At 49.5% G+C, this 26,145-nt stretch overlaps 1 protein-coding gene across 1 annotated transcript; it reads right to left on the reverse strand.

Annotated features, from left to right (window-relative positions):
• Positions 1-1,204: 1,204 nt before the first annotated feature.
• LACTBL1 (lactamase beta like 1) lies at positions 1,205-24,617 on the reverse strand. Its single transcript, XM_043446075.1, has 8 exons — positions 24,498-24,617; positions 19,171-19,306; positions 16,606-16,715; positions 13,033-13,190; positions 11,284-11,522; positions 7,842-7,947; positions 5,295-6,459; positions 1,205-1,309 (listed from the first exon to the last, which is right to left on the reverse strand). Exons 1-7 carry the CDS (start codon positions 24,516-24,518, stop codon positions 5,478-5,480), a joined length of 1,752 nt encoding a protein of 583 aa, XP_043302010.1. The 5' UTR covers positions 24,519-24,617; the 3' UTR covers positions 1,205-1,309; positions 5,295-5,477.
• Positions 24,618-26,145: the final 1,528 nt, after the last annotated feature.

A 26,145-nucleotide genomic window follows, 5' to 3' on the forward strand; every position in this document is an offset into this window, starting at 1 on the left:
GGGGGACTGAGCTTCGCCTCCCAGCTCCACCTCCTCCAGAATAATTCTGCTTCTGTTTTAAAGACTGGATTTGGGGCTTCCCTGGTGGTCCAGTGGTTAAGAGTCTGCCTTGCAATGGAGGGAACACAGGGTACTATCCCTGGTTCCAGAAGATTCCACAGCAACTAAGCCCATGTGCCGCAACTACTGAGCAAGTGCTCAAGAGCCTGTGCTCCACAAGAAAAGCCACCACTGTGAGAAGCCAGCGCACAGCAAAGATTAGCACCTGCTTGCTGCAACTGGAGAGAGCTCGCATGCAGCAACCAAGACCCATCACGGCCAATCAATAAATAAATCTTTTAAAAAAAGATTGGAATTGGATGTTTTAGAAACAAGAATGACAGCTGAAAGATGTTCAGAAACTACTAGAAACTCATCTCACTCATGATGAGATGATGGCTGAGGAATCCTCTCCAGCCTTAGGATGTCTCCCATCTCTCCTCCCATAGATGCTCACCCCCCCACACAACCCCACCTGGCGCAGTCTGTATGCCAGGTGTGTGCCCCCCACCTTTAAGCATCATCTGGCTTTCACCTAGCAAAAGTCCCAGACAGAGAAGAAAAATACTAAATCTCTGGATTCCTTTTGAAAACTGGAGAGAAAACCATGATGAGCACAAACATAAGTTCATTTTTAATATATTATCCAGCCCCCCACTCATGCCCACAGAAACAGACAGGTGTGCAAAGGCTCAATGCATTTATATCAGCGTGTTTTCAAACCATGGCCATGACTCAGTTTCCCTTGGGTGCCTCATGACTCACTGTTCCAGGTACCTCTTGCTGTGCAACAGAGGACTCCAAAACTTAGTCACTTAAAATAATTATTTTATTTTTAATTAACAATTCACTGGTGAATATTATTTCATTGTAATATTATTGATTTAGTCAGTTACTCATTTTGTGAGTCAGGAATTCAGTAATGGCTTTTCTGGTGTCACACAGCATTAAAGGAACTCAAGCAGGGGTATTCAGCAGGTGGATCTGCCAGTCTGGAAATCTAAAACAGATTCACTCACAGCTTTTCTGGAGTCCTGGCAGGGATGGCTGGGAGCCTGGGCTTGCCTAGAAGTCTGAGCCCCTCTGGGACTCTAAACTCTATGTGTCTACAGGTAGCCCCAGTACAGCAGGTCTCAGAGTAATCAGACTTTAAAAGCTCAAGGCCCCAAGAGAGGAAGAGAAAGCTGCTGGTGTCTCAAGCCTTGGTCCAGAAACTGGAATCTCATCACCTCTCTTACATTCTTCTGGGTTAAGCAGTCCCAGGGCCCACCTGGATACAAGAAGCAGGGACAGATCTCAGCTTCCAATAAAAAGAACAGCAAGCAATTTGTGCTCATCTTTTATTTGCCACACTGATGTTTTTCATTAATATAACAATTTAAAATGACAGGATTTAGGACTTCTCTAGTGGTGAAGAATATGCCTTCCAATGGAGGAGACACAGGTTCAATCCCTGGTCAGAAAACTAAGGTCCCACAAGCCTCAGAGTAACTCAGCCTCGAACTGCAACTAGAGAGCCCACATGCCACAGTGAAGACCCAGTGTGGCCAATAAACACATAAATAACAGGATTCCCAACTTAGTCTACAGATTCAACGCAATCTAATCAAAATCCTGGTACATTATTTCATGGCTATCAACAAACCGATTCTAAAGTTTATATGGAGAGGCAAAAAATCCTCAATAGCCAACTCAATATTGAAGGAGAGGAACAAAGCGAGGAGAACTGACAATACCCAGCTTCCAGACTTAATGCAAAGCTACGGTAATCAAGACACAGTGTGGTACTGGCAAAGGGACAGACAGACAGGTTAGTGGAATAGAATAAAGAGCCCAGAAGCAAACCCACATAAATACAGTCAGTGGATCTTTGACAAAGAAGCAAAGGAAATGCAATGAAGAAAAGACAGTCTTTTCAACAAATGAAGCTGGAACAACTAGATATACACATCAAAAAAAAAAAAAAAGAATCTAGACACAGATCTTACATATTTCACAAAAAAATAACTCAAAATGGGTCACAAACTTAAATGTAAAATGCAAGACTAGAAAACTCCTAGAAGATGATACAGGAGGAAACCTAAATGACCTCGGGTACGGTGATGACTTTCTTGATACAATACCAAAGGCACAATCCACAAAAGGAACACTGATAAGCTAGACTTCATGAAAATTTAAAACTGCTCTGCAAAACACTGCTCTGCAAAACTGCTCTGCAAAAATGTCAAGAAAATGAGAATGCAAGCCACAGACTGGGGGAAAGATTTGCAAAAGACACATCTGATAAAGGACTGCTACTTAAAGTACACAAACACTCTCAAAACTCAAAACAACCCAATTTTTAAAATGGGCCAAAGACTTTAACAGACACGTCATCAGGGAAATGCAAATTAAAATGACAATGTGACAGCATCATATATTGGTATCTATTAGAAAGGCCAGAATCTAGAACACTCACATCATCAGATGCTGACAAGGATGGGGAGCCACAGGAACTCTCACTCACTGCTGGTGAGAAAGCAGAGTGGCACACCCACCCTGGAAGACAGCTGGGCAGTTTCTTACAAAACTAAACATACTCCTACCATACAACCCAGCAACTGCGCTCTTTGGTGTTTACCCAAACGAGTTAAAGACACGTCCACGCAAAAACACGCAGCTAGAGAGCCTGAGTGCTGCAGTGAAGACCCAGCAAAGCCAAAATAATAAATAAATAAATGAAAGTGTAAAACAATGTCTGTTTTGAAGACAGATATTTGCCTCCCTTCCTGGGACGTCAATGCCACTAGTACTTCAATAAGTCTCCCTCCGTAGGTGCCAAGGCCACACTAACTTGCTGTTTGTGTGCAAATCTGTATTTTTGGGGATACTTTGAAGGAAGGTACCCCTGTCATGCTTGATGTTCTTTGTTTAAAGCTGTGCTGAAAACCATGCTTCTCTGGAGCAGTTTCAATGCAGGGGACACAGGTTCGATCCCTGGTCTGGTCTGGGAAGATCCCACATGCGTCACAACTACTGAAGCCCAGGCGCCCTGGAGCCCGTGCTCCACAACAAGCAAGAGAAGTCATGGCAATGAGAAGCCCCATGCAGCACAACTAGAGAGTTAGTCCCCACTCGCCGCAACTAGAGAAAACGCACGCACAGCAACGAAGATCCAGTATGGCCAAAAATAAATAAATACTTTTTTTTTAAATAAAAGTTAAAAGAGAGACAATACCAAATGCAAGCCAAAATGTGCAGAGATCAGATCACTCACAGTGTTGGCCAGAATATAAAATGGTACAACCACTCTGGAGAACAGTTTGGCAGTTTCGTTAAAAATAAAAAGCCATCACTCAACCTTCAGTTGCCCCACAACATGTGAGATCTCAGCTGCTCGACCAGGGATCAAATCCGTGTCTCTTGCATTGGAAGGCAGATTCTTAACCACTGGACCACCCGGGAAGTCCCCAAACAGACATTCTTAAGGTCTGGACAATGCACACATTTCTTTAATGGTTAGAGAAAAGCAACAGTGTATGTTTGACAGGCCACAAGGCAATCTGTTCTAGTTAGCACAAAGTTCAAGCTAAACCATGTACTGTAAGTAGAATGCCTTTCCCATACCTCAGTATGTGAAAATTTCTTCCATCACTCCATTTATAGAATACTCCTGGTTAAAATTTAACCTTTTCATTGGAAAACAGTTGCTTTAGCAAGTTGTGTTAAGTTTCTTCTGTACAACAGTGTGACTCGGCAGTGAGTATACATACACCCCCTCTCTCTTGAGCCTCCCTTTCACCCCCGCTGTCCCACCCCTCCAGGTCATCACAGAGCACCGAGCAGAGCGCCCTGGGCTATAAGCAGCAGCTTCCCACCAGCTATTTCATACATGGTTGTGTATCTCTGTCACTGCCCCTCTCTCAATAGGTCCCACTCTCTCCTTCCCCTGCTGGGTCCACAATTCCATTCTCCACATCTGCATCTCTATTTTCTGTTATATAATATTCTTGAGGTGACAAAATTACAGAAATGTTGCCAGGGTCGGTCGCCAGGCGATAAAAGGACAGGATGGACTGGTAAACAAGCAGGTGTGAGCAGAAAACGGCAACAGGAGGGATTCCTGAGCTGATAGAAAGGTTCTGTATCTTGATGGCATCAATGTCAATAACTTGCCTATGATACTGAACCCTAGTCGTGCCAGATGTTTCCATGGGAGAAAACTGGGTGAAGTGTATACTGATTATTTCTTACAACTGCACATGAATCTACAATTTTCTCAAAATTAAATGCTTAATTGTTAAAAGGAAAGGCAAGCCCACACTCCAAATTCATTCAGATTCATCAGGCATAAAATTCATTAAAATTTTATAACTTCTGCTCTTCAAAAGACATCAAGAAAAGGAAAATGCAAGCCAAAGACTGGGGGGAAATCTTTGCAATGTTTGTATCCAACAAAGGACTTCTACCCACAACATTTAAAGAAGTTTTACAATATGATAAATACAATGCAATTAAAACTACAGTGAGAGAAGACTTCACAACTACTACCACTAGCATGACTAAAACTGAAAAGGCTGACAACGCTAAGTGGTAGCAGAGATGTGGAGACATTGTATATGGCTGGTGGGAACATAAAATGGTACCAGTGCTTTATAAAACTGCATGGCAGTCACACCTAGATACTTACCCGAGATATGAAAGCATGTATTCACAAAAACAGACTTATACAGGAATGCTGTTTCATAAAGCCCCAATCTAGAAACAACCCAAACACCCATCAAAGGTGAAGGATAAACCAATTGTGGCATATCTGTACAACCCAATACTATTCAGCAACAAAAAGAAACAAAATATTGATATACACAAAGACACAAATGAACCTCAAAAACATCCTGCTGAGCAAAAGCAGGCAGACACAAAAGATTACACTCTATGATTCCATTTATACAAAATTCCAGGCTAAAACTAATGTAAAGTGACAGAGAAGACCAGTGGTTGCCCAGGGCTGGGAGCAGGGAAGGAAGCTGACTGCAAAGCAGTAGGACGGATGTTTGGGCGAGTGATGAAATTTTTCTATTCTCTTGATTGTGGGCATAGGTGTACCTATCTGTCGAAATCAAACTGTACCCTGATAATGTGTTCATTTCCTTTTACATAAAATTATAACTCTATAAGGTTGATTTTTAAAAGATACAATGCTATTCTGTCTCAGATTCAACACACACACACAAAAGTACTCTGTCAACTCGCTATTACAGTTTCTAAATGCTTACCTAACTCTTCCTCTCCGACAGATAACTTGACAGCTGGCAACCGGCGGTGGTCCACGAACCACAACGCTGAGGGGCACTTCCCTACCCCTCCTTGGGTTCTCCAATAAACCTTCATGCAGCCTTACTTTGCAAAACTAGGTTGGACAGCTGGGAGGCAACAACAGGGGAAAACGGAGTCCAGGGTCACTGGGTCTTGAACACCGGCTTGTGCGACAGCCGCAACACCCGGTACGTGTTGAGGCCCGGCACATCGAAGCCCGGGGACAGCCCGTGGCGGTCCAAGGGGTAGAAGTTGACCAGCTGCCCGTGCTGGGCCTCCAGGGACAGCCAGGAGTCGCCGAGCGGCAGGGCGCACGGGAACTCGCGGGCCACGTGCAGCTGGAAGACGCGGCCGTGCACGTGGCGCAGCGTGAGCGTGCGGAAGGCGGCGGGCACCAGCGCCTCCACGCGGGGCCCGAACTGGCGCAGGCGCAGCTCGCCCGCCGGCCCGGGGCGCACGTCGTAGAAGGTCAAGTTGGAGAAGGTGAAGTAGCCGGTGAAGGGGCGCGCGCTGGGCGGCGGCGCCGGGCTGAGCTCGGCACCCCGCAGGGCCCTCTCCATGGCCGGCAGGAGCACGTCGTAGGCCTGCGCCACGAGGTCGGGCCCGGGCGGCCGCGGCCCGGCCAGAAGCAGCGTGAGACCCAGGCGCAGCGGCGGCACCAGGGAGAAGGTGGCCGCGTAGCCGTCCAGCTCGCCGTCCTTGCGCACCACGCGGTAGCCCCGCTGAGCGTGGAACTCCCACGGCGTGCCCGTCTCGTTTGCGAAGTAGGCGCCTGAGCAGGCCAGCAGCGGCGCCAGCAGCGTCTTTGACGCATCCGGGTGCAGGAGCCGCTGGGGCCCGCCGCCCAGGAGCACCATGGCCAGCTTGGCCAGGTCAGCGGCAGTGGAGTACATCTGGCCCGACGGCCGGTACCAGCCCAGGTTATACAGAGGTGCCGGCCGCCCGCTGCCATAAAAGCCCACTGCCAACCGGGCGCGCACAGAAGGCGTCAGATCGAAGCCCGTGTCTGCCATCCCCAGCGGCTCCAGCACCTTCTCCAAGATCCAGCGCTGGTAGTCACCCTGGACGGTGTGAGCTGCCAAGACGTGGGCCAGAAGCGAGAAAGCCAGCGTGCTGTAATGACACCTGGAAGAGGAAGGGTGGAAGCTGGCCTGCAGCCTAGGATGGGCATCACCAGGCCCCAAATAAACCCTTCCCACTTGCTCGGATTGTCTGAAAAGCCTTCCGAGTTTCATTTTACCAGGTAGACGGGAAAGGAACCTGCTTTACGGCATTGGAGATGGTCAGACCTAGCAGAGACTTCAGAGATCATTGAATACAACTCAGTATTTATTCTACCTCTGGAAAGAGAACGGCCCAGCGAGAGGCAGAGAATTGCTCAGGGTCACACGGCAGATTGGCAAAGACCTAGTCTTAGCAGTGCACCTGGGAACGTGCTAAAACGATTCTACTTTACACATCAGTATAATTTACTTTATCAGGAAAACGAGCCTCAGACTGCTGGGATTGGGTGGCGCAAGTAATGATAGTGATCACATAGCTCAAGGATAGCAACTAGGAGGCAAGATCTCACCCCCTTCTTCCCAGCCATGGCAGACACCAATAATCAATAGGGAGTTGCTTTTCTTTCCCAGAGCAGACGCTGTTTCAGAATCTCTAAAATAGTGCCTCAGGAAGGCACGGGAATGGGTGAAAATGCACAAATCCTATTAGACATTCTTGAAGGAGCCCAGCCTCTTTTTTTTTTTTTTTTTTTTTGCAGATAAGAAAAGTGAAGTTCACAGAAGCAGATGCTTCCTCCAAGGTTGCTCAGGAAGTTAGTGTCAGAGCTGGAAGGCGGACTCTAGCCTACAGACGGCTAAGTCTTAGATCCTTTCTTTCTTAAGAGAAGTGGGCCCTGAGGTTCAGCATTTGGAGAAACAGAGGGACAAATTTGGAAAAAGGGCACTTGCCCAGGGCCTAGAAGAGGGCATCTGAGGCAGGAGAGTGCCTGCTGTCCTCTGTCCAGCTCACAGCCCCACTGCTCCAGGAGCCCAGCTTCTCTGTTCAGTGGCTATCCCAGCTTTCCACTCCCTATCTCATCAGCATCCTGTTTATTTCCTAGCACTTGGAAAAAGCTGTATTTATCTTGTTTATTTGTTTAGCAATAAGAATGTTCACTGTTGACTGGCAAGAATGCAAACTCCATGAGAAGGCACCGAGTGGATTCGTTCGCTGCTGTTTCTCAGGTTTGCACATTCCAAGCACAGAGTGGCTGCCCAATAAATGTTGAGTTGATTCATCAAAAGAACTTGAGATTCAAACAGAACTGGATCTGGGCCCGGCTCCCCCACTGCCTTGCTCTGCCATCCGTCCATGGGCCTCAGTCTCCCCAGAGGTTATCAGGGTTATCAGTCATCCCTGAGGTCTTTCCTGGCTCTGACCACCTAGGATATGGTTACATGGGCTGTCTCCCAGGACAGGTGTGTGCCTTTGTGAGGTTCCTGGCATCGGCGCTCACCCCTCACCTCGTTCCTGGATCCGCCACCAACACGTCATCTTTGAGCAGGCTCAGGGCCTCCTGGGTGCTGCCCCTCCACAACAGCGAAGTGGAGCGGAGCCTTCGGGGCAGCCCTAGGGAGAAGCCGTGGTCAGATTTGCTGGGTCAGCGGAGGGTGGGGTGGGGGGCCCCTGGGTGCACCCCTCCCCCACCTTCCATGGGTTGAAAGATAAAATCAGCTTTAAAAAAAAAAAATCCTCTAGCATGGACTCTAGTCCTGCCTGGGTTTTGTGTCCTTTGGGTTGTTGGTTTTGTTTTGTTTTGTTTTTTCCTGCACTATGCAGCATGTGGGATCCTTAGTTCCCCAACCAGGGATCCAACCCATGTCCCTGAAATGGAAGTATGGAGTCTTAACCACTGGACCACCAGGGAAGTCCCCTGCCAGTGTTTTGTTGGGCAAGCCAGTTAACCTCTCTGAGCCAGAGTCCCCTTATCTGTAACAGGATGGAAATAATTCCCACCATGGGGCTGGTATGAGGATTCAGTGAAATAAAATGCTGAGCATGATTATCATCAACCATAGACCTTCAATTCCATAAAATGTTTGAGGTTGCTGCCCAAGTATGTCTTGTGGAACTGACTCCTCTGACCGCTTGGGGTTTTCTGATTTTGGATGTGACAGTATGGGAAGGCTCGCAGGATTAGGATCCTTCCCATCCATTCACTCAACAATAGTGTTCAAGCATTTGTTCTGTGCCAAAGGCTGTTCTGGGTGCTGGGACTCAGGGGTGAGCCACACCAAGTCCCTGCCCACGTGGAGTCTGCATTCTAGCAGAGGAGACAGACAAGAAGCAAATAAATATTCATGCAGTGGAGGGAAATAATTACATGTGTGAAAGGAGGGGTTGTTATTTTATACAAAGTGGTCAGAGGAAGGCGTCACAGGGAAAGCAACCCTTGAGCAGGTGAGACCTGGAAGAGGTGAGGGAATGAGCCACACACTTCCGTGAAGAAAGAATATCTCAGGCAGAGGGAACAGCAGATGCAAAGGCCCTGAGGCAGGAATGTTTGAGGATCCTCAGGAAACAGCCAGTGTGGCTGGAGAGGGGTGAGAAAAGGGAAGGCTTTGGAGATGAGAGAGATCGGGGGTGCAGGCACCCGACCTGTAGGGTGCTATAGGATACTAGAAGGACGTGGTCTCTTCTCTAATTGGGATGGGGCTAATTGGTTTGAGCAGAGAAAAGATATAATCTGACGTATATCAGGGTAGCTTTGACTGCTATGTGAAAGCAGACTTGGGGGGTAGGGGGCAGGCAATGGCAGACACAGGGAATCCTGTAAGGAGACTTTCAAAAGTCCATGTTTAAATGATGGTGGATTGGGCGAGTGAGTAGGGGTTGGGTTCTGAACATATTTTGATAGTGGAGCCAACAGAATTTGCTACTGGAGGGGATATGGAGGGTATGGGAGTGAGTGAAAGGTTCCAGAGATAACTAAGGCTCTTGGCCTGAACAACTGGGGGCTGAAGTCCCAAGTCCTGGGTTTAAATTCTAACTCTAGCGCTTCTTGCTGTGTGACCACAAACCGTGTGCTTTACCTCTCTGGGCCTCTATTTGCTCACTGTAAAGTGGGCTGAAGCACCTGTATTGATCTCCCTGGGAGCTGTTGCAGGGCCTAACTAAGAATGCATGAAAAGCTCAGAATGGGAGAAAGCTCCAGATTAGGGTGAAGGTCAATCATAAAAGACCCTGGGAGCCTATAAATTATCCAGGCAGCCCTGTGGTCAGCTGGTCCCTTTGGGACTGAGAGGACATGTAGGGAGTTTTTTTTTTTTCATTTATTTTTATTAGTTGGAGGCTAATTACTTTACAATATTGTAGTGGTTTTTGCCATACATTGACATGAATCAGCCATGGATTTACATGTGTTCCTGTGCTGGGTTCCTTGGCTATAGGTGAAGAAGAGTCTACAATGTACCCCTAGAGGGAGCCCTAGGGTCAGGTTATAACCAGGAGTGGATTTAATAGGAGGTTCGTGGAGCAAAAGCCTGACGCCTTCCAAGGCCTGTAGATAAGTTTGAATTTATAGTATTTTTAAAGTGAAAGTGAAAGTCGCTCAGTCGTGTCTCACTCTTTGTGACCCCATGGACTATACAGTCCATGGAATTCTCCAGGCCAGAATATTGGAGTGAGTAGCCTTGCCCTTCTCCAGGGGATCTTCCTAACCCAGGGATCAAACCCAGGTCTCCCACATTGCAGGCAGATCCTTTACTGACTGAGCCACAGGGGAAGCCCAAGGATACTGGAGTGGGTAGCCTATCCCTTCTCCAGCGGATCTTCTCGACCCAGGAGTCGAACCGGAGTCTTCTGCATTGCGGGAGGATTCTTTACCAACTGAGCTATCAGGGACGTCCTGAGCTATCAGGGAATATTTTTAAAGAGGACCCTAAAATGGTATCAGGCCCCAATAAACCTAGGTCTACTCCTGACTGTAATAACCAGAGCTACATTGGCAAGTACCTGCTGTCAGCTAAGTGCTTCACATTCATTAGCACACTTAATTCCTCAAAATAGCATGAACTGGTCATTTTACAGAGGAGAAAAACAAGGCTCAGAGAGGTTATGTGACTTGCCCAAAATCACACAACTAGGAGGCAGAGTTAGAATTTCAGTGCTTGTGCCCTTAGCCACTGGGCCACCCTCCCCTGATCGTGTTCTCCCTAGGCAATTTCAGGAGGTTGCATTCTCTGGCTGAGCCTCAGGTTCACCATCCACTAATGGGAGCGAAAACCAGCCATGTCCATAGATTGAGACCTCAGACCTGAACACACTTTGTCAAATGCTGAAATAGTAGGCACTTGTGATGAATTCCTACCATCAGATGGGTTGACGACTGAAAATTTGAACAATAGAAGGCATTTCGGGGTGGTGCATGTAGTGCCTGCCTTCTGCCCTTGGCTGGGGCAGTCACCACAGACCACGGACCCCCTCCCACCCATTCCTGCCCAATTCCTGTCCACTGCTTTTGTCTTCCAGCATCCCAGCCTGCCCTTGCCCTTCCACCGTGGAGACTTCATCTTGGCTTGTTAGCACATCTTTTATCATTATTCTTTTTATTTAGTTTTTAATAAATAGTTCATTTACATGATTCAAAATCCCAAAGACCCCAAAGGGTATACAATGAAAAGTGTTCCTCCCCCTCTTCTCCCTAGCCACCAAGTTCCTCTCCTTGGAGGCAACCCAATGGTTTAATTCCTATTCTCCTTCCAAAGATGGGTGATGCATGTTCATATATATACATAGACACACACACATAATGTATATGTATATGTATACATGTCATGTGATATGTACATTATACATGGAAACAGAGCGGAGGGTGGGCCCAGCCTGGCTGGGTGAGAACATGCTTCTTGGTGCCCCTACCTGAAATGGTTTGGGCTAAGCTAGGTCAAGTTCAGAGTCACTCACCCGACAGCTGGCTGGCCATCCTTCGGAGGGTGACAGGTGAAGGCCTCGGGGCTGGGCCCACCTCCTCCAGCCCATCCACCAGACTCTTTTGTTGGGGGGCTGATGTCATACCCAGTGGGTTGTTAATGGTGAAGGCGCTGGCGTACCGCTCCAGAGGGTCATCCAGAGAGGCCACGGTGCCCTCTTCCCACAGGCGGTACAGCATCAGGACAGGAAAGATCTTGGAGACGCTGGAGATCCTGGGCAATGAGAGGCATAAGGGTGCAGCGGGCATCGTTGGCTCCACAGCCCACCTCCACCCTGCACCGCCAGCCTCCAACTTTCTGGTGTCATCAGGAACGCGCTGTGTGTATGTGAGCTCAGCCGCTTCAGTCGCGTCTGACTCTTTCAACGCCACGGACTGTAACCCACCAGGCTCCTCTGTCCATGGGATTCTCCAGGCAAGAATACTGGAGTGGGTTGCCATGCCCTCCACCAGGGGATCTTCCTGACCTAGGGATCAAACTTGTGTCTTCTGCATCTCCTGTATTGCAGCCAGATTCTTTACCCACTGAGCCACCTGAGAAGCCCAGGAAAGCACTGAGTCCACCCTTATTCACCGTATCAGGTGGAAATCCACAAGCCTCTGTGGAATGCCATTGAGATGCTTGAGAACATAGCAGAGGCAATGAGGCTGGGCCGGAGGGATACCCATTGACCACCTCCTCCTGCACCAGGCCCTCACCAGGAACTCCCCACTCTGGGACAGACCCGAGTTGGGATCATACCTCTGCCTCTCACCAGCTGAGTTTCCTTGGAAAAAATACTTGACTTTTCTGAGATTTAATTTCATTGTCTTGTCTCATGGATTTTAGAAAGGATGGAACAAGATTATGCATGCAAGGTGCTTAGCAACATCCCTGGCAGGTAGTAAGTGCTCAGTAGGTGATTTGTTATTGTTTAGTCACTCAGTCGTGTCCGACTTGCGACCCCATGGACTATAGCCCACTAGGCTCCTGTGTCCATGGGATTTCCCAGACAAGAATACTGGAGTGGATTGCCATTTCTTTCTCAATGGGATCTTCCTGACCCAGGGATCAAACCAGTGTCTTCTGCTTGGCAAGCAGATTCTTTATCCCTAAGCTACCAGAGAAGCCCTCAATAGGTGATAGCAAATATTTTTTGCCCCTTGGCTGGCACATAGCAGGTGCAGCGTGACTGAAACTCCTGTAATCCTCACAAGTATCCCTAGGCGCAAATGTATTCACTTAGCACTGTGAGGGCCGAGGATCCTACAGGTAGCACCCAGGAGGGGAGACTCTGGGTGTGTCCCAAGTTACTTCCATCTGGACCACTGCTGCTGACTGTCAGAAACCTGGCTGGGGGACCCAGGAACAAGTTACAGCTCCTTTGTGTCACTTGGAAGGGGGGTAGGGTGGAACACACGGGGGTCTTTTCCAGTTTGGGAGTTTTGAGGCTAAGGACTCTCCCAAAGGGATTCCTTTCTGAGCTGTTACCCTGTGGCGTGATGTTAGGCCCTCACTGGTCCACTCTGGACCTCACTGTTAGCCTGTGGTGTGATGTTAGACCCTCACTGGGCCACTCTGGACCTCAGTCTCCTCGCCTATGAAATTACCAAGACTTAAGAAAGGGCCCTGGTAGCTCAGATCCGCCCCCCCCAACCCAGTCATAATTCTCATGAGTCCTCCTGCCTCCCAAGTCCGCCTGGTCCTCCCATCCCTCGCCCCCGCCACAGGACCCCCAGCTGACCGGTACATGGTGTACTCATTGGGGGGCCCAGAAGCCGGGTCTGAACCGTTCTTCTTCCCGAAGTTCCCAGTCCAGAGCACCGTGTCATTGTGGATGACAACTGCAGACATGGCAGCCAGGCCCGGGGCAGACAGGGCCTGGCGGAGGATCCTGTCCACCTGGGAAGAGACGAGCGGGCGGCTTAGAGCACACGTGTCCTTCTCCCCACCAGGCCCTTCCACCGCCACCCCCTGCACACAGCACCCACTGTCTAGCTCCCCTCTGACCTCCCTGCCAGCGGCTGGAAGGGAGCCCCAGTGAGCCTCCAGACCTTGGGCTGTCAAACTATCTCCCATGGGGTCGGCCACCACCCAGCTGCAATCAAAGCAGATCCCCTGGAATCTGTTTTGTATATAAGGTTTCCTTGTAAGATTTTCGTTCAAAGAAACATTTCCTTGGAAATATATAAGAAGAAGGAGGGGTTAAGACCTAATCAAACCCTTGTCTGATGCCCTAGAAAACCTTCAGTAGGCCTCATCTTGGGCTTTCCCTGGTTGCTCAGTGGTCAAGAATCTGCCTGCAGTGCAGGAGATGTGGGTTCGAGCCCTGGGTCGGGAAGATCCCCTGGAGAAGAAAATGGCAACCCACTCCAGTATTCTTGGGAAATCCCATGGACAAAGCAGTCCATGGAGTCACCAGGAGTCAGATACAACTTAGCAACTGAACAACAGCAAAAGCCTCGTCTGACCCCTAGCGTTGGAGAATTCAGTATTTGTAGAGGGCCCCTAATGCTCTCTTTGAACATTTGTTGGAAATATTAATACTTCATTATTTTCGGTGATGAAGTTTAATGATGATTAACTGCTAACACTTATTGGACATTTAGAATGTGCCAGACACAATACAAAATGATGTTCATACCTTGTCTTGCTTAATCCTCATAATAAGTCAGTGCTGATTTCCCCCCTAGTTTTACAGGTGAGAAAATCTGAGATATGAAGCCACTTGCCCCAGTGGCTCATGACAGGGAAATCAGGATTGGAACCCAATGCTCATTCCAGCATCTCCTGGCCAAGAGATTTGACATTCTCTGAACTGAATTCAGTCTACCTGTAGTTTCCACCCCTGTACTAACTTTTCCTCTAATTTATGTATTTTTGGCTGCGCTGGGTCTCTGTGGCCGGGAGGGCTTTCTCTCGTTGCAGCGAGCAAAGGCTCCTCTCTAGTTGCGGTGCTCTGGCTTCTCACTGCGGCAGCCTCTCTTGTTGGGAAGGATGGGCTCTAGGCTCATGGGCTCTGTTGCTCCCTGGCCTGTGGGATCTTCCCGGACCGTGTCTCCTGCACTGGCAGGCGTATTCTTAACCACTGGACCACCAGGGAAGCCCACCTGTGCTAACTTTGCCGCAGTTTCCTCCTCTTTAGCTAGGGTTTCACACGGTGATAACATAAAGGGAAGTTAGCACACTGCAAGGCATACGCCAGTTCTCACGAGAAGGCAGCTACAGTTATTATTGTTGATGTATTTTTTTAAATTAGTATCACCCCTGGGAGGCAGTACTTCTGCTCTGTCTCCCTCACAAAAGCTTCTTGTGTATTTGCAGGCAGGGACTGTGTCTCTCTGCACTGGCCTATGCCTGCTGTTACGTGAACACATCATCCTCCTTTCCTTCATCTGTCCCACAGACTGAATTTCAAACCCTTCCCCACCGCTGCCAGGCTGTGTGACCCAGGCTGCTGCACATATACTCCTTTTTAAAAATTTTTACATAGTAGCGTATTGGAGAAGGAAATGGCAGCCCACTCCAGTGTTCTTGCCTGGAGAATCCCAGGGACGGGAGCCTGGTGGGCTGCCATCTATGGGGTCGCACAGAGTCGGACATGATTGACATGACGCAGCAGCAGCGTGTATATATGCCAACGCCAGTCTCCCCGTTCATCCCATCCCCTTTATCCTCCTTGGTCTCCATACGTTTGGTTTGTATTCCATGTCTGTGTCTCTGTTTCTGCTTTGCAGATAAGTTCATCTGTATCATTTTTCTAGATTCCACTTTCTGATCTTTATGTCTCTGAAGGTGAGATCAAGTCAGTCAATCGTAAAGGAGATCAGTCCTGAATATTCATCAGAAGGACTGATGCTGAAGCTGAGGCTCCAATACTTTGGCCACCTGATGCGAAGAACTGAGTCACTGGAAAAGACCCTGATGCTGGGGAAAATTGAAGGTGGGAGGAGAAGGGGACGACAGAGGATGAGATGGTTGGATGGCATCACCGACTCAATGGACATGAGTTTGAGTAATCTCCGGGAGTTGGTGATGGACAGGGAGGCCTGGCGTGCTGCAGTCCGTGGGGTCACAAAGAGTCAGACACAACTGAGCGACTGAACTGACTGAAGGTGTGTGACCCAAGTGACTGGGGTCTCAGTGGCACAGACTAGACCTGACTGACAGCGCCCTCTAGTGTCAGGCCATCCTGCGATGGTAAGTGTTGTAATGGGCGGTTGTTCTTGTCCTTGTGTCCAACTCTTTACGACCCCAGGGACTGCGGCACACCAGGCTCCCCTGTCTTTCACTATCTCCCAGAGTTTGCTCAGATTCGTGTCTGTTGAGTCGGTGATGCTATCTATCTCATCCTCTGCCACCCCCTTCTCCTTTTGCCTTCCATCTTTCCCAGCATCAAGGTCTTTTCCAATGAGTCAGCTCTTCGCATCAGGTGGCCAAAATATTGTAGCTTCAGCTTCAACATCAGTCCTTCCAATGAGAATTCAGGATTGATTTCCTTTAGGGCTGACTGGTTTGATCTCCTTGCAGTCCAAGGGACTCTCAAGAGTCTTCTCCAGCCCCACAATTAGAAAGCATCAGTTCTTCGGCGCTCAGCCTTCTTTATGGCCCAACTCTCACATCTATACATGACTACTGGAAAAGCCATATCTTTGACTAGGTGGGCGTTTGTTGGCAAAGTGATGTCTCTGCTTTTTAATACACTGTCTAGGTTTGTCACAGTTTTTTTTCCAAGGAGCAAGCATCTTTTAATTTCATGGAGTGTCTTTAATCATATTACAATAGCTCTGTGATCCTCCCCACCTCATCTTTCTCCACCTCCAGTTATGGCCCCCACTAGGCTGAATTTCCTCATAATTTTCTACATGTGTCTCCTACTGACTTTGCTGCCTCTGGGCCTTTGCACATGCTGTTCCCTCTATCTGGAACACACCATTCACACCCCCAAGCTCCCTTACTATATACACACATAACCTCTGGGTATCTCCTACCTGCTCAGCTCTCAGTTTAGACACCACTTCCTCCAGAAGTGTTCCATGACTCCAAGTCCCATGACCCCTAAACTTTCCCTGTCTTCACTCTTGCCCTTGTGATAAATACTTATTATGTTGACTGTTCTCTTCATTCCAGACTAGTAGCTCCTTCAGAGCGGAACAGGGTCTTCTTTCTGCCATATCGCTGGTGTGTAGGACAGAGCAAGTGCTCAAGAATTATACACTGAATGAATGAATGCCACTATCAGTGCAGAGGGCGTGCCCTCCCCTTCCTCAGCCTGGCCTGGTGCACAGAGTCAGTTCTCTCCTGGGTCATCACTGACCTTTTCCAGGGCCTCCTTCAACACAGGGAGGGGATGGGCCAGGGGCACAGGCTCAGGGTGCTGGGGACACATCCTCACGGGGGCAGAGGTCACCTCTGGTCCCAAGGAACCTGGAGGGAACATCACAAAATGAGAGAAGGACAGAAATCAGGATAGGAGTCTAGGGGTCATTGTAGAGGAGGTGGGAAGGTGGCAGCAAGTGCCAGGCTCATGCCCTAGGACCAGCCCTCCACCTGGCACCCCCTGACCACAAGGTACCAGCCCTGGGCAGTCAAGAGCAAAAGGCAGAGCCTGCCTGGGAGGAAACAGCTCAGTCCCAAACTCACCACCTGCGGCTTGGCCTTCGAGAGACCAGTCAGGCCACAGGTGCCCATTGGCAGCCCTTCTGTCTCATATGACCAGCCTCCTCCCTCTGTAGAGTCAGCAGACTTAGGTTCCAGCTCCGAGGGGCAGCCACAGCAACATCTCTCTCTGTCCCCCTTTCTCCAGCTCTGATTATATATCTGGATGGAGAAGTGGACTCAGGGCTGAGGCTTCAGGCTTAAACCACCAGGAAGGACTCATTCCATCCCCAGAGCAGTGCGTCTGGGCATCCGGGTTTGAGCCCCATCCTGCTTTTATCCTGGTGTATGCTTCCTTGCAACCTCAGAGGGAAGGTATGGAACTTGGCAGGACAGGACTCAGGCTTGAGACCGTCTCTACAGCCCCCGGACCTCCCCGCATCCTTTAAGGATGGTGTGGGGTGGTAAGAATGAGAACCCCCCAGGACCACCTTTTCCTAAACCTTCCAGGGATGTCCCTGGTGGTCCAGTGGTTAAGACTGCACTTCCACTGCAGGAGATGCAGGTTCGAGCCCTGGTTGGGGAATGAAGACTCTGCATATTGTGTAATGCAGCCAAAAAACAATAAAAAATTATTATTTTTTTAATGTGCCAGCAGGTCTTGTGTCTGGTGGGATGCTTTGGAGAAAAAAAAAAAAAGTTCACTTAAATAAATAAACCTTCCACTGCCTCCCAAGACCACTCAGAACTGGGAGAAGGCTCCCTGAGGTTCACAGTGGCTACAAGCTCTTGAGACCCTCCCACCTCCTGAATCAGAGGGGCTGTGTGACTTGTTTTGGCGGAAAGAATGAGATTGAATTGATTGTGCACCTCCCAAAGCTAGACCTTAATCCGCCTTTGCTGTTTTGGAACACTTCCCTCTCGTGGACAAGCCTGGAATAGCGACCTTGAGAGGGAAAATCCACATGGGTGAGAGGTCCACTGAACTTGCTTGCATTGGAGAACCCAGGTTAGACCAGCAGGAGAACTGCCAGCCAGCGCATAGAATCATGAGAGATGATAGATCACTGTTTGAAGCCAGTAAGTTTAGGTGGTTTGTTACCCAGCATCAGATGATATGGTCCCAAGCAGGAAAATCACAAACCCTACAGAAGATCTCTCGACGACTTCATCCTCATTGTTATTAATAACAACCTCTCAGGTGATGCCTATGTGAGGATGAGGACGCAGATCACTGTAGTCAATGGACCCAGGATGGTTCCATAAACTGTTTCCCATTTGTGACAAATTAAGTACAAAATTGGAGAGAGAACATTTAGAAACTTTTATAGCAGTTTCTCAGAGTAATCTTGTGAATGTTGAATCTAATTACTGAAAACCTGGGCTTCTATTTTGTAGTCTTTCTTTTTCATTTATTTCCCTAATATAATTCATTTTTTAATTTATTTCATAAGGCTGGTCTGCCACAGATTGGTAGTTTGATAGTTTGAGAAGCAAGGCCCTGGAGAACAGGCCAACCTACCCTCTTGGGGACTGTTCGCTAGAGGGACTAAGAAACCCTTGATAAAGGAATTTACCCTAGAAAGAAAGGGTAGGCTGGGAGAGGAAGAAGCTGGCAAGAAAATAAAAGGAGGCATTTCTGAAAAAATCTGCAGGATTCTGGGAGCCCAGGCATTTGTAACACAGGATGACTCAGAGGAACGGAGAGAGACATTCTCCCCAACTGCAGCAGAGACCTGGGACCCTGGACCATCCGAGATCCTAGAGGGCCGATGGGCCCAGGGGTTGCTATAGCAACAGAGGGCCAGGATATTACCTGCCCTGGAGGTTCATTTACTGAGCCTTAACCAGCCCAGGATGCAGAGGTCAAGAAATGGCAGCTGCTGTCCATGTACACCGGCACATGTTCCTCCCAGGGTCTTAGCTGAAGCTGGAGGAAGGCCTTTAAAGGGAGGTAGAGCCTGGAGATTTCACCCTGAGGGCTGAAGCCAGAGCAAGAGAAACACTGCACTTTGGGCGAGGGGGGACCCTGAGTTTTACCCCCCGCCCCAGAGTCAGTGGCTTAAGAAAACCCCAGGGGCGTTCGGATCCTCAGGTTATACAGAAGGGCATCGAGGCACAGAAGGAGGTCCAAAGATGCACAGTTCATGAGAGCTAGAGTCTGCATGGAGGTCAGAGCTCCTGAGTCTGAATCTGTGGTCCTCCCTCAGGTCAGGAGTGGTGACTCAAAGCCCATGGGGACCATCAGGGACGGGGAACGACTCAAGGAGGCTCCGGCACTCACCAGTCTTCAGCTTGGGGAGGTAATACTGCCACAGGAAGCAGCCGGTCATGAGCACAGAGAGCACGAAGAAAAAGCTGCAGGAAGCTGGTAAGAGCCACTTCTTCTTCACTCTCAGCAGACTGAGCTGCCGGCCAGCCTGGAAGGGGAAGGGCAAGGCAGGCCCACACGGGGTCAGCACTGGGGAGGAGAGAGGGACCCCCCCGGGCCTGGCCCTTCCTATGCCTTCAGTTCAGTTCAGTTCAGTCACTCAGTCATGTCTGACTCTTTGCGACTGCATGAACCGCAGCACGCCAGGCCTCCCTGTCCATCACCAACTCCCGGAGTCTACCCAAACTCATGTTCACTGAGTTGGTGATGCCATCCAACCATCTCATCCTCTGTCATCCGCTTCTCCTCCTGCCCTCAATCTTTCCTAGCATCAGGGTCTTTTCAAATGAGTCCTATGCCTTAGGTTCACCCAGACACCAGGGGAGCCCACAGCTTGGGGTGAGTTTCGCACCTGTAAAACCAAGCACCTCCCCAGTACGGCCCCTTCGACAGCTCTGCCCCGCAGACCTCTGTGCCTCTGCCTAGCCTGTTTCCTCTGCTGGGCATGCCCTCTCTCTCCTGTGTATTTAGCGAGATATCTAAGACCACCTGAAATACCACCTCCTCCATGAAGCCTTCCCCAACTCTCCTCCCCCAGGTCCCTCCAAGGGCACTTGGCATAAGCCTCCACTGCGTGCAAATCCAGTTCTCTCTCTAGGAGAGCAGTTGTTCTACAATTATCGGTGCGATAGGGTTTGATCCCTAGGTGGGGAACTGAATCCCACATGCTGCAACTGAAAGAACCTGAAAAGAACCTGTGCACTGCAACTAAGACCCAGTGCAGCCAAATATAAATATTTTAAAAAACGTTGCAGTGAAAAGGGACCTGCCTGGAAAGCTCAAGGAAGGGTGAGGCTCAGAGAAACAGGGGCCTTTTCCCTCAGACAGATGGGGGGGGCTGAGGAAGTGTGGCTTGGAAGGTGGGCAAGGGCAGGAAACAGGGATTATAAAATGAGACCAAGGCCTGAAGTCACACAGAGGGTGAGGAAGGCCTGGTGGGGAGGTGGGAAGGAATCTAAAGAGACAGTGCGTACTGTGACCTGGCCCCCAGGAAAAGCTACGTGTTCCCTCGAGGCCAACTTAGTCTCCTGGAAACATTTCCAGTTAGTGTTGCAGACACTGTGCTAAGCCTTTTAAGAGGCGAATCAGGCGCCCTGTTAGGTAGGTGCGTTAGTGCCCTGATGTCACAGATAAGGCTCAGAGAAGTTAAGTGACTTGCCCAAAGGCACACAGCTAGATGCAGAGCTACACAACCAAAGTTCTTGACGAGCCTTCACAAGCATTTGTTGAAACTTCTTAATTCCAGGTGGGCAAACTGCAGTTACAGGAAGGAAAGGACCCGTCTAAAAAATGATGAACATCATATGTTAAGTGTGAGCTTTATGCCTGGCCTGTGCTGTTCACCTAAACAAGTGTTATTTTACCACATTTCACTATCTGCTCCTGAAGTGGATTTGAGAACTTTCATTTTAGACGTGATTAAATGGGGCTCAGAGCAGTGAAGCAACTTGCTCAAGGTTGCAGAGCAAGGTGGTAGCAAAACTGGGATTCAAATCCAACTGGCTCGACTCTCCACCTTTATATCCTAGTGCATCTTACGTCACTCTCTCTCTCTCTCTTTTTATTTTTTTTTAACTGCACAGGGTCTTCATTGCTGCATGTGGGGTTTCTGTAGTTGCGGTATGTGAGCTTCTCTTGTTGCAACTTGCGGGCTCTAGAGTGCAAGTTCAATAGCTGTGATACGGGCTTAGTTGCTCCCAGGTATGTGGAATCTTCCAGGACCAGGGATCGAACCTGTGTCCCCTGCACTGACAGGCAGATTCTTCACCACTGGACCATCAGGGAGGTCCTGCTTTATGTCTCTTTTGAACTATCTTCATTGCTGCTGTAACCTAAACTGTGCTGTGAAAGGACTCTTCCCTGGTCTTCCCTAACCCTCCTCTGTCCCTCCTAGGGGGCCTGCAGAACGAGAAAACTGGGAAGGAATTCAAGATTCAGACCTCTTGTCCCAGGACTGAGGGCTAGCCTGCTCTGTTTCATTTATTCATGCTTTTAACAGCCCTCTCCTGGCACCTATTAGGTGTCAGACACTGTTCCAGGCCCCCAGGGCTCAGCAGTGAGCCAGTGGCAGGATTCCTATCTGCAGGGAGCTGGCCTGGGGGCTACCAAGGTGACTCAGTGGTAAAGAATTTGCTTGCCAATGCAGGAGACGTGAGTTTGATCCCCGGGTCAGGAAGATCCCCTGGAGAAAAAGAAATGGCAGTCCACTCCAGTATTCTTGCCTGGGAAATCCCATGGACAGAGGAGCCTGGGGGGCTACAATCTATAGGGTTGCATAGAGTCGGACACAACTTAGCAACTAAACAACAATTGTTCCAGGCCCTGGGGACTAAGCAGTGAGCCAGTGTCAGAATTCCTGTCCTCAGGGAGCTGACCTGCTGATGTCTAATGCCTAGCCATCCTGGCTGGCCCAACTCTGCACAGTCTCCCGGCTGAGCTCCCTGCTGACCTCAGTGGCTAACCTGTTCTAGGGGCCTGGTGAGGATTTGCTCAGTGAGTGGGTAAGCATAGCACAACTCCTCTAAGAGTGAGGAACGGCCAGCTGCTGGAGAGCTGGGTCTCAACATCGGGCCTCTAGAATGTTTAATCACAGATGACACCCTTACAAAGCAAAGCCCATGTTCAAATCCAGGATACATCACCCTAAGACCCAGAAAATCCTGGGCCACTCCCAGTTTCTTCACCTGTAAGATAGGAAAGGTAGTAACCTTGCCAAGTTGTTTTGAGACAGTAGACATAGTAAGCACCTGCTATGTGTGGAGCATTATTGTAACTACTTTATGTTGCTGTTGTATTGTTGTCTAGTTGCTCAGTCGTCTTGTTTAATTGCTCAGACTCTTTTGCAACCCCATGGACTGTAGCCCGCCAGGCTTCTTCTGTCTATGGGATTTCCCAGGCAAGAATACCAGAGTGGGTTGCTATTTCCTTCTCCAGGGGATCTTCCCGACCCAGGAACCGAACTCATGTCCCCTGCATTGGCAGGCGGATTCTTTACCAACTGATCCACCAGGGAAGCTTAAAATTATTTAATTCCCATAATAGCCCATGAGATGGTATTATTACTACTACCTATAGTTTACAAGTGAGGAAGCTGAGTGTCAGGGTTGCTGAGCCCTTTACCCCAAACCACACAGTATCATGTGGCAGAGCTGGACCCTGAGCCTATACAGGTGGCTCCAGAGTCTGGCATCCTTAACACTGGGCTATTTCTGCTGCCCTTGATGAATGAGATCACACATGTCTGCACAAACATGTGTACTTGAATATCCATAGCAACACTACTCATAGTAGCCAAAAAATGGGAACAACCCAAAGGTCTATCCAATGATGAACACATAAAGTTAGGGATATCTAATGGAATATTATTCAGCCACAAGAAGGAATGAGGTACTACAACATCGACACCTTGAAAACATTATAAACCCACAGCCACAAAAAGCCATGTATAATTCCCTTTAGTATAAATGTCCCTTTATATTAAATGTCCTCATATAATTCCCTTAATATCAAATGTGCAGATCCATACAGACAGAAAGTAGATGGTGGTTGCCGGTGGCTGGAGGTACAGGAGAATGATTGCTAATGGGGTACAGGTCTCTTTTGGAGGTAACGAAATTCACAGATTTGCGATGACTTGCAGAGGTCATGGGCGGTAGATGATGGAGGTGGGGTTTTAGCCCCATCCCTGTACCACCCGACCCCAACTTGTGACTGGGTTCTCTGCATGCCTGATTTGCAGCCCTCCTCTGGAGTCCGGCCTCATCTCATGTCTCTCTAGTCTCAGGATTTATTCTAGTAAACCCAAAGGTGGGGTCCATGTCTAGTGTCTAAAAGTGCTCCCCGGCTGCTCACATTCTGACTTGAAATGGCCACAGGGCATCTCTCCCCTCTCCCTTCCCAACTGGAAGATGCTCGCAGAGTAGGGCCGCAGAGCCAAACTCTCTCAAATCCCAGCCATAACACAGTTTACTCAGCTCCCTCTCCAGATGGTCTGTAGCCCAGAGACCCTCAGCTCTCTTCTCCTCACTGGCTACTCTGGGACAGACCTTACCCAGCCATTCATTCGGAATACAACCCCCAGGGGCTGGCTGTGTCCGGGGCCCAGCCCTCCTCCCTTCGGCTCACGTCTGTCCCTCATGGAGCCAGCAGGGTGATTGGAGGTCAGGCACAAGGGCTCTGGGGCCTGGCACTTGATTCTGGCTCTGTCCTTATTAGCTGTGGACAAGCTGTGGACAAATGATTTCCCCTCTGTGAGTCTCAGTTTCCCTGTCTGCATAATGGGCATGGCCATCATTCCTACACCTCATAGACTTTAGGGGAGAGTAAACGAGAAAACTACTGGCTTTTCCAGTGGTCATGTATGGATGGGAAAGTTGGACTATAAAGAAAGCTGAGCGCTGAAGAATTGATGCTTTTGAACTGTGGTGTTGGAGAAGACTCTTGAGAGTCCTTTGAACTGCAAGGAAATCCAACCAGTCCATCCTAAAGGAAATCAGTCCTGAATATTCACTGGAAGGACTGATGCTGAAGCTGAAACTCCAATACTTTGGCCACCTGATGAGAAGAGCTGACTCATTGGAAAAGACCCTGTTGCTGGGAAAGATTGAAGGCAGGAGGAAAAGGGGACAACAGAGGATGAGATGGTTGGATGGCATCACCAACTCAGGACATGAGTTTGAGCAAGCTCCAGGAGACTGTGAAGGACAGGGAGGCCTGCTGTGCTGCAGTCCATGGGGTCGCAAAGAGTGAGCGACTGAACTGAACTGAACTGAGAGAATGCAGGCAAAACCCCTCAAAACTAGCTACTCATGAACTGGAAGCTGACGTTGTTATAATAATTCCTCTGGGCAAGAGATGTAAACAGATCTTGTCACGGGGCTCTGGGGCTCTGAGATGCTGCTGAGCTCAGCCTCAGGGTGGGAGCAGGAGGAAAGTTTCATTGAAAAGGTGGTTGGGGCTGAGTTGGGGGCACTCCAGGCAGGCCCCCTGAGACAGAAAAAAGAGGAGGATCCATTTCCGGTTTGTTTTGAGAATCTTACAATACCCAGAAAACACCTGAAATGGTTCCCGGCCTGCAGTGCAAACTCTAGAGATGTGAGGGATGACAAGGAAGGTGATGTGGGGGTGATTTATGATTTAGGTCAATATCTGAAGCAAGACTTTGTGGGGCTATGCCTCACCTGGGTCTTCATTCTCTCCATGGCGTGCAAGATTCCAGCCCTTGAGGAGTCAGATCTATAGTCCAGGAGACCCTGTGAGTGGGGAATTTGAGTCAGTGGAGAGAAGAGAGTTCCTGGAGGCTGGAAAAGAGAAGAGGGAGCTGGAGAAACGCCAGAAGATGAGGCAGGAAGACCAAGACCAGCCCTCGCAGTTCCCAGACGTGAATACATCTCCCATGTTGTCTCCACACCCCCAACCAACACCATGAGGTTTTCTAGGGTAAGGACCATGTCCCCATTTCATGAAGCTCCGTCTCAAAGGCTCAACAACAAACAAACTCAGGAAAAAACCCTGGCTGCCCAGGTCTGCCCCGTCTGTCCTGATTTCAGCACGAAAGCCCCAAACCCCTTCCGTCCGGGGGGAACCAGCACAGTTGGTCACTCTCCCCACCACTGTCTCTACCTCCAGCTCCTCCTCCCGCTTCAAACCTCAGAAACAAGCCTTGTCAGAGCCCTAGGGGCTTGCCCCCAACTCACCCTCTCCTGGCAGGCTCAGGAGGACGGGGCAGCTCTGACCTGCGCCTCCCGGAGCCCCCGTGTTCCCGGGTAAGAGGATGGCCCTGCACAAGCTCCCTGCCGGCTCCCCGGAGGCTGCCAGATGTGGCTCCGATTTCCCGGCCCTAATCCTCCGTACGCCAGGGGGATTAGTTTCTGGGGTCCCCGAGCAGCGGGGAGAGGGGCACATCTGTCAGGGAGACTGCGTGGCACCACATGACCCGAAACGCTTTGGGCCCTTGACCCGGGAATGCTCTCTCCAAGAGGCGTGTCTGCCCAGCCCCGCGTGGGTAGGAAAGGCAATGGGAACTGCCAGGAAACAGCCTCGAGTCGACCCTGGGGCCCCCCAGAACTGCCATCACCCACACCAGCTCCTCCGGCGGCCTCTGAGGGACCCTGGACTCCGAGGAACACAGTTTGAAGACCACCAGGATCAGCCTCGTTGTTGCATATTCATTCGTGTGTGTGCGTGCTCGGTCATGTCTGACTCTTGGCCACCCCATGGACCATAGCACCAGGCTCCTCTGTCCATGGGATTTTCCAGGTAAGAATACTGGAGTGGGTTGTCATTTCCTTCTCTAGGGGATATTCTCAACCCAGGGGTCGAATCTCATCTCCTGCATTGGCAGGCAGATTCTTTACCGCTGAGTCACCTGGGAAGCCCACACATATTCACATAACTCCGTTCAAATCCCAGTTGTGTAACTACCTTGTGTAGGGTAAGGAAGTCAGAGAAGGCGAGGTTCAGAAAAAGAACGAGACCAGCACTTTATAGGAACAGTTCACCTTTAATGCGGTGAGAAGGGACAGAAGTCAGATTAGGGAGCTGCTTGCTGCACTACCCCAAGAAAAGAGTAAGTACATATAGGCATGGGTGTGGAAAGCGACTGTCTTCTCCACGGCTGTTCGGAGTAGTTATCTCTTAAAGGGCTGGGGCGAGAAATTCTGGAGATCGGCTAGAGGCTGGACCAGCTGGGAGCTGGGCGTAATCAACCTTCAGGCCCATTTTTTTCTTTGCTTTGCATAGAATGATGGGGAGGACCCAGAAGGGAGTTTTAACTCCAGGCTATTTTGAGCCGTGTAGCTATCCTTCACCTTGGGGTCCTCTTTATTT

Source organism: Cervus canadensis, chromosome 24 (assembly GCF_019320065.1).
Source record: "Cervus canadensis isolate Bull #8, Minnesota chromosome 24, ASM1932006v1, whole genome shotgun sequence".
Taxonomy (NCBI): Eukaryota; Metazoa; Chordata; class Mammalia; order Artiodactyla; family Cervidae; genus Cervus; species Cervus canadensis.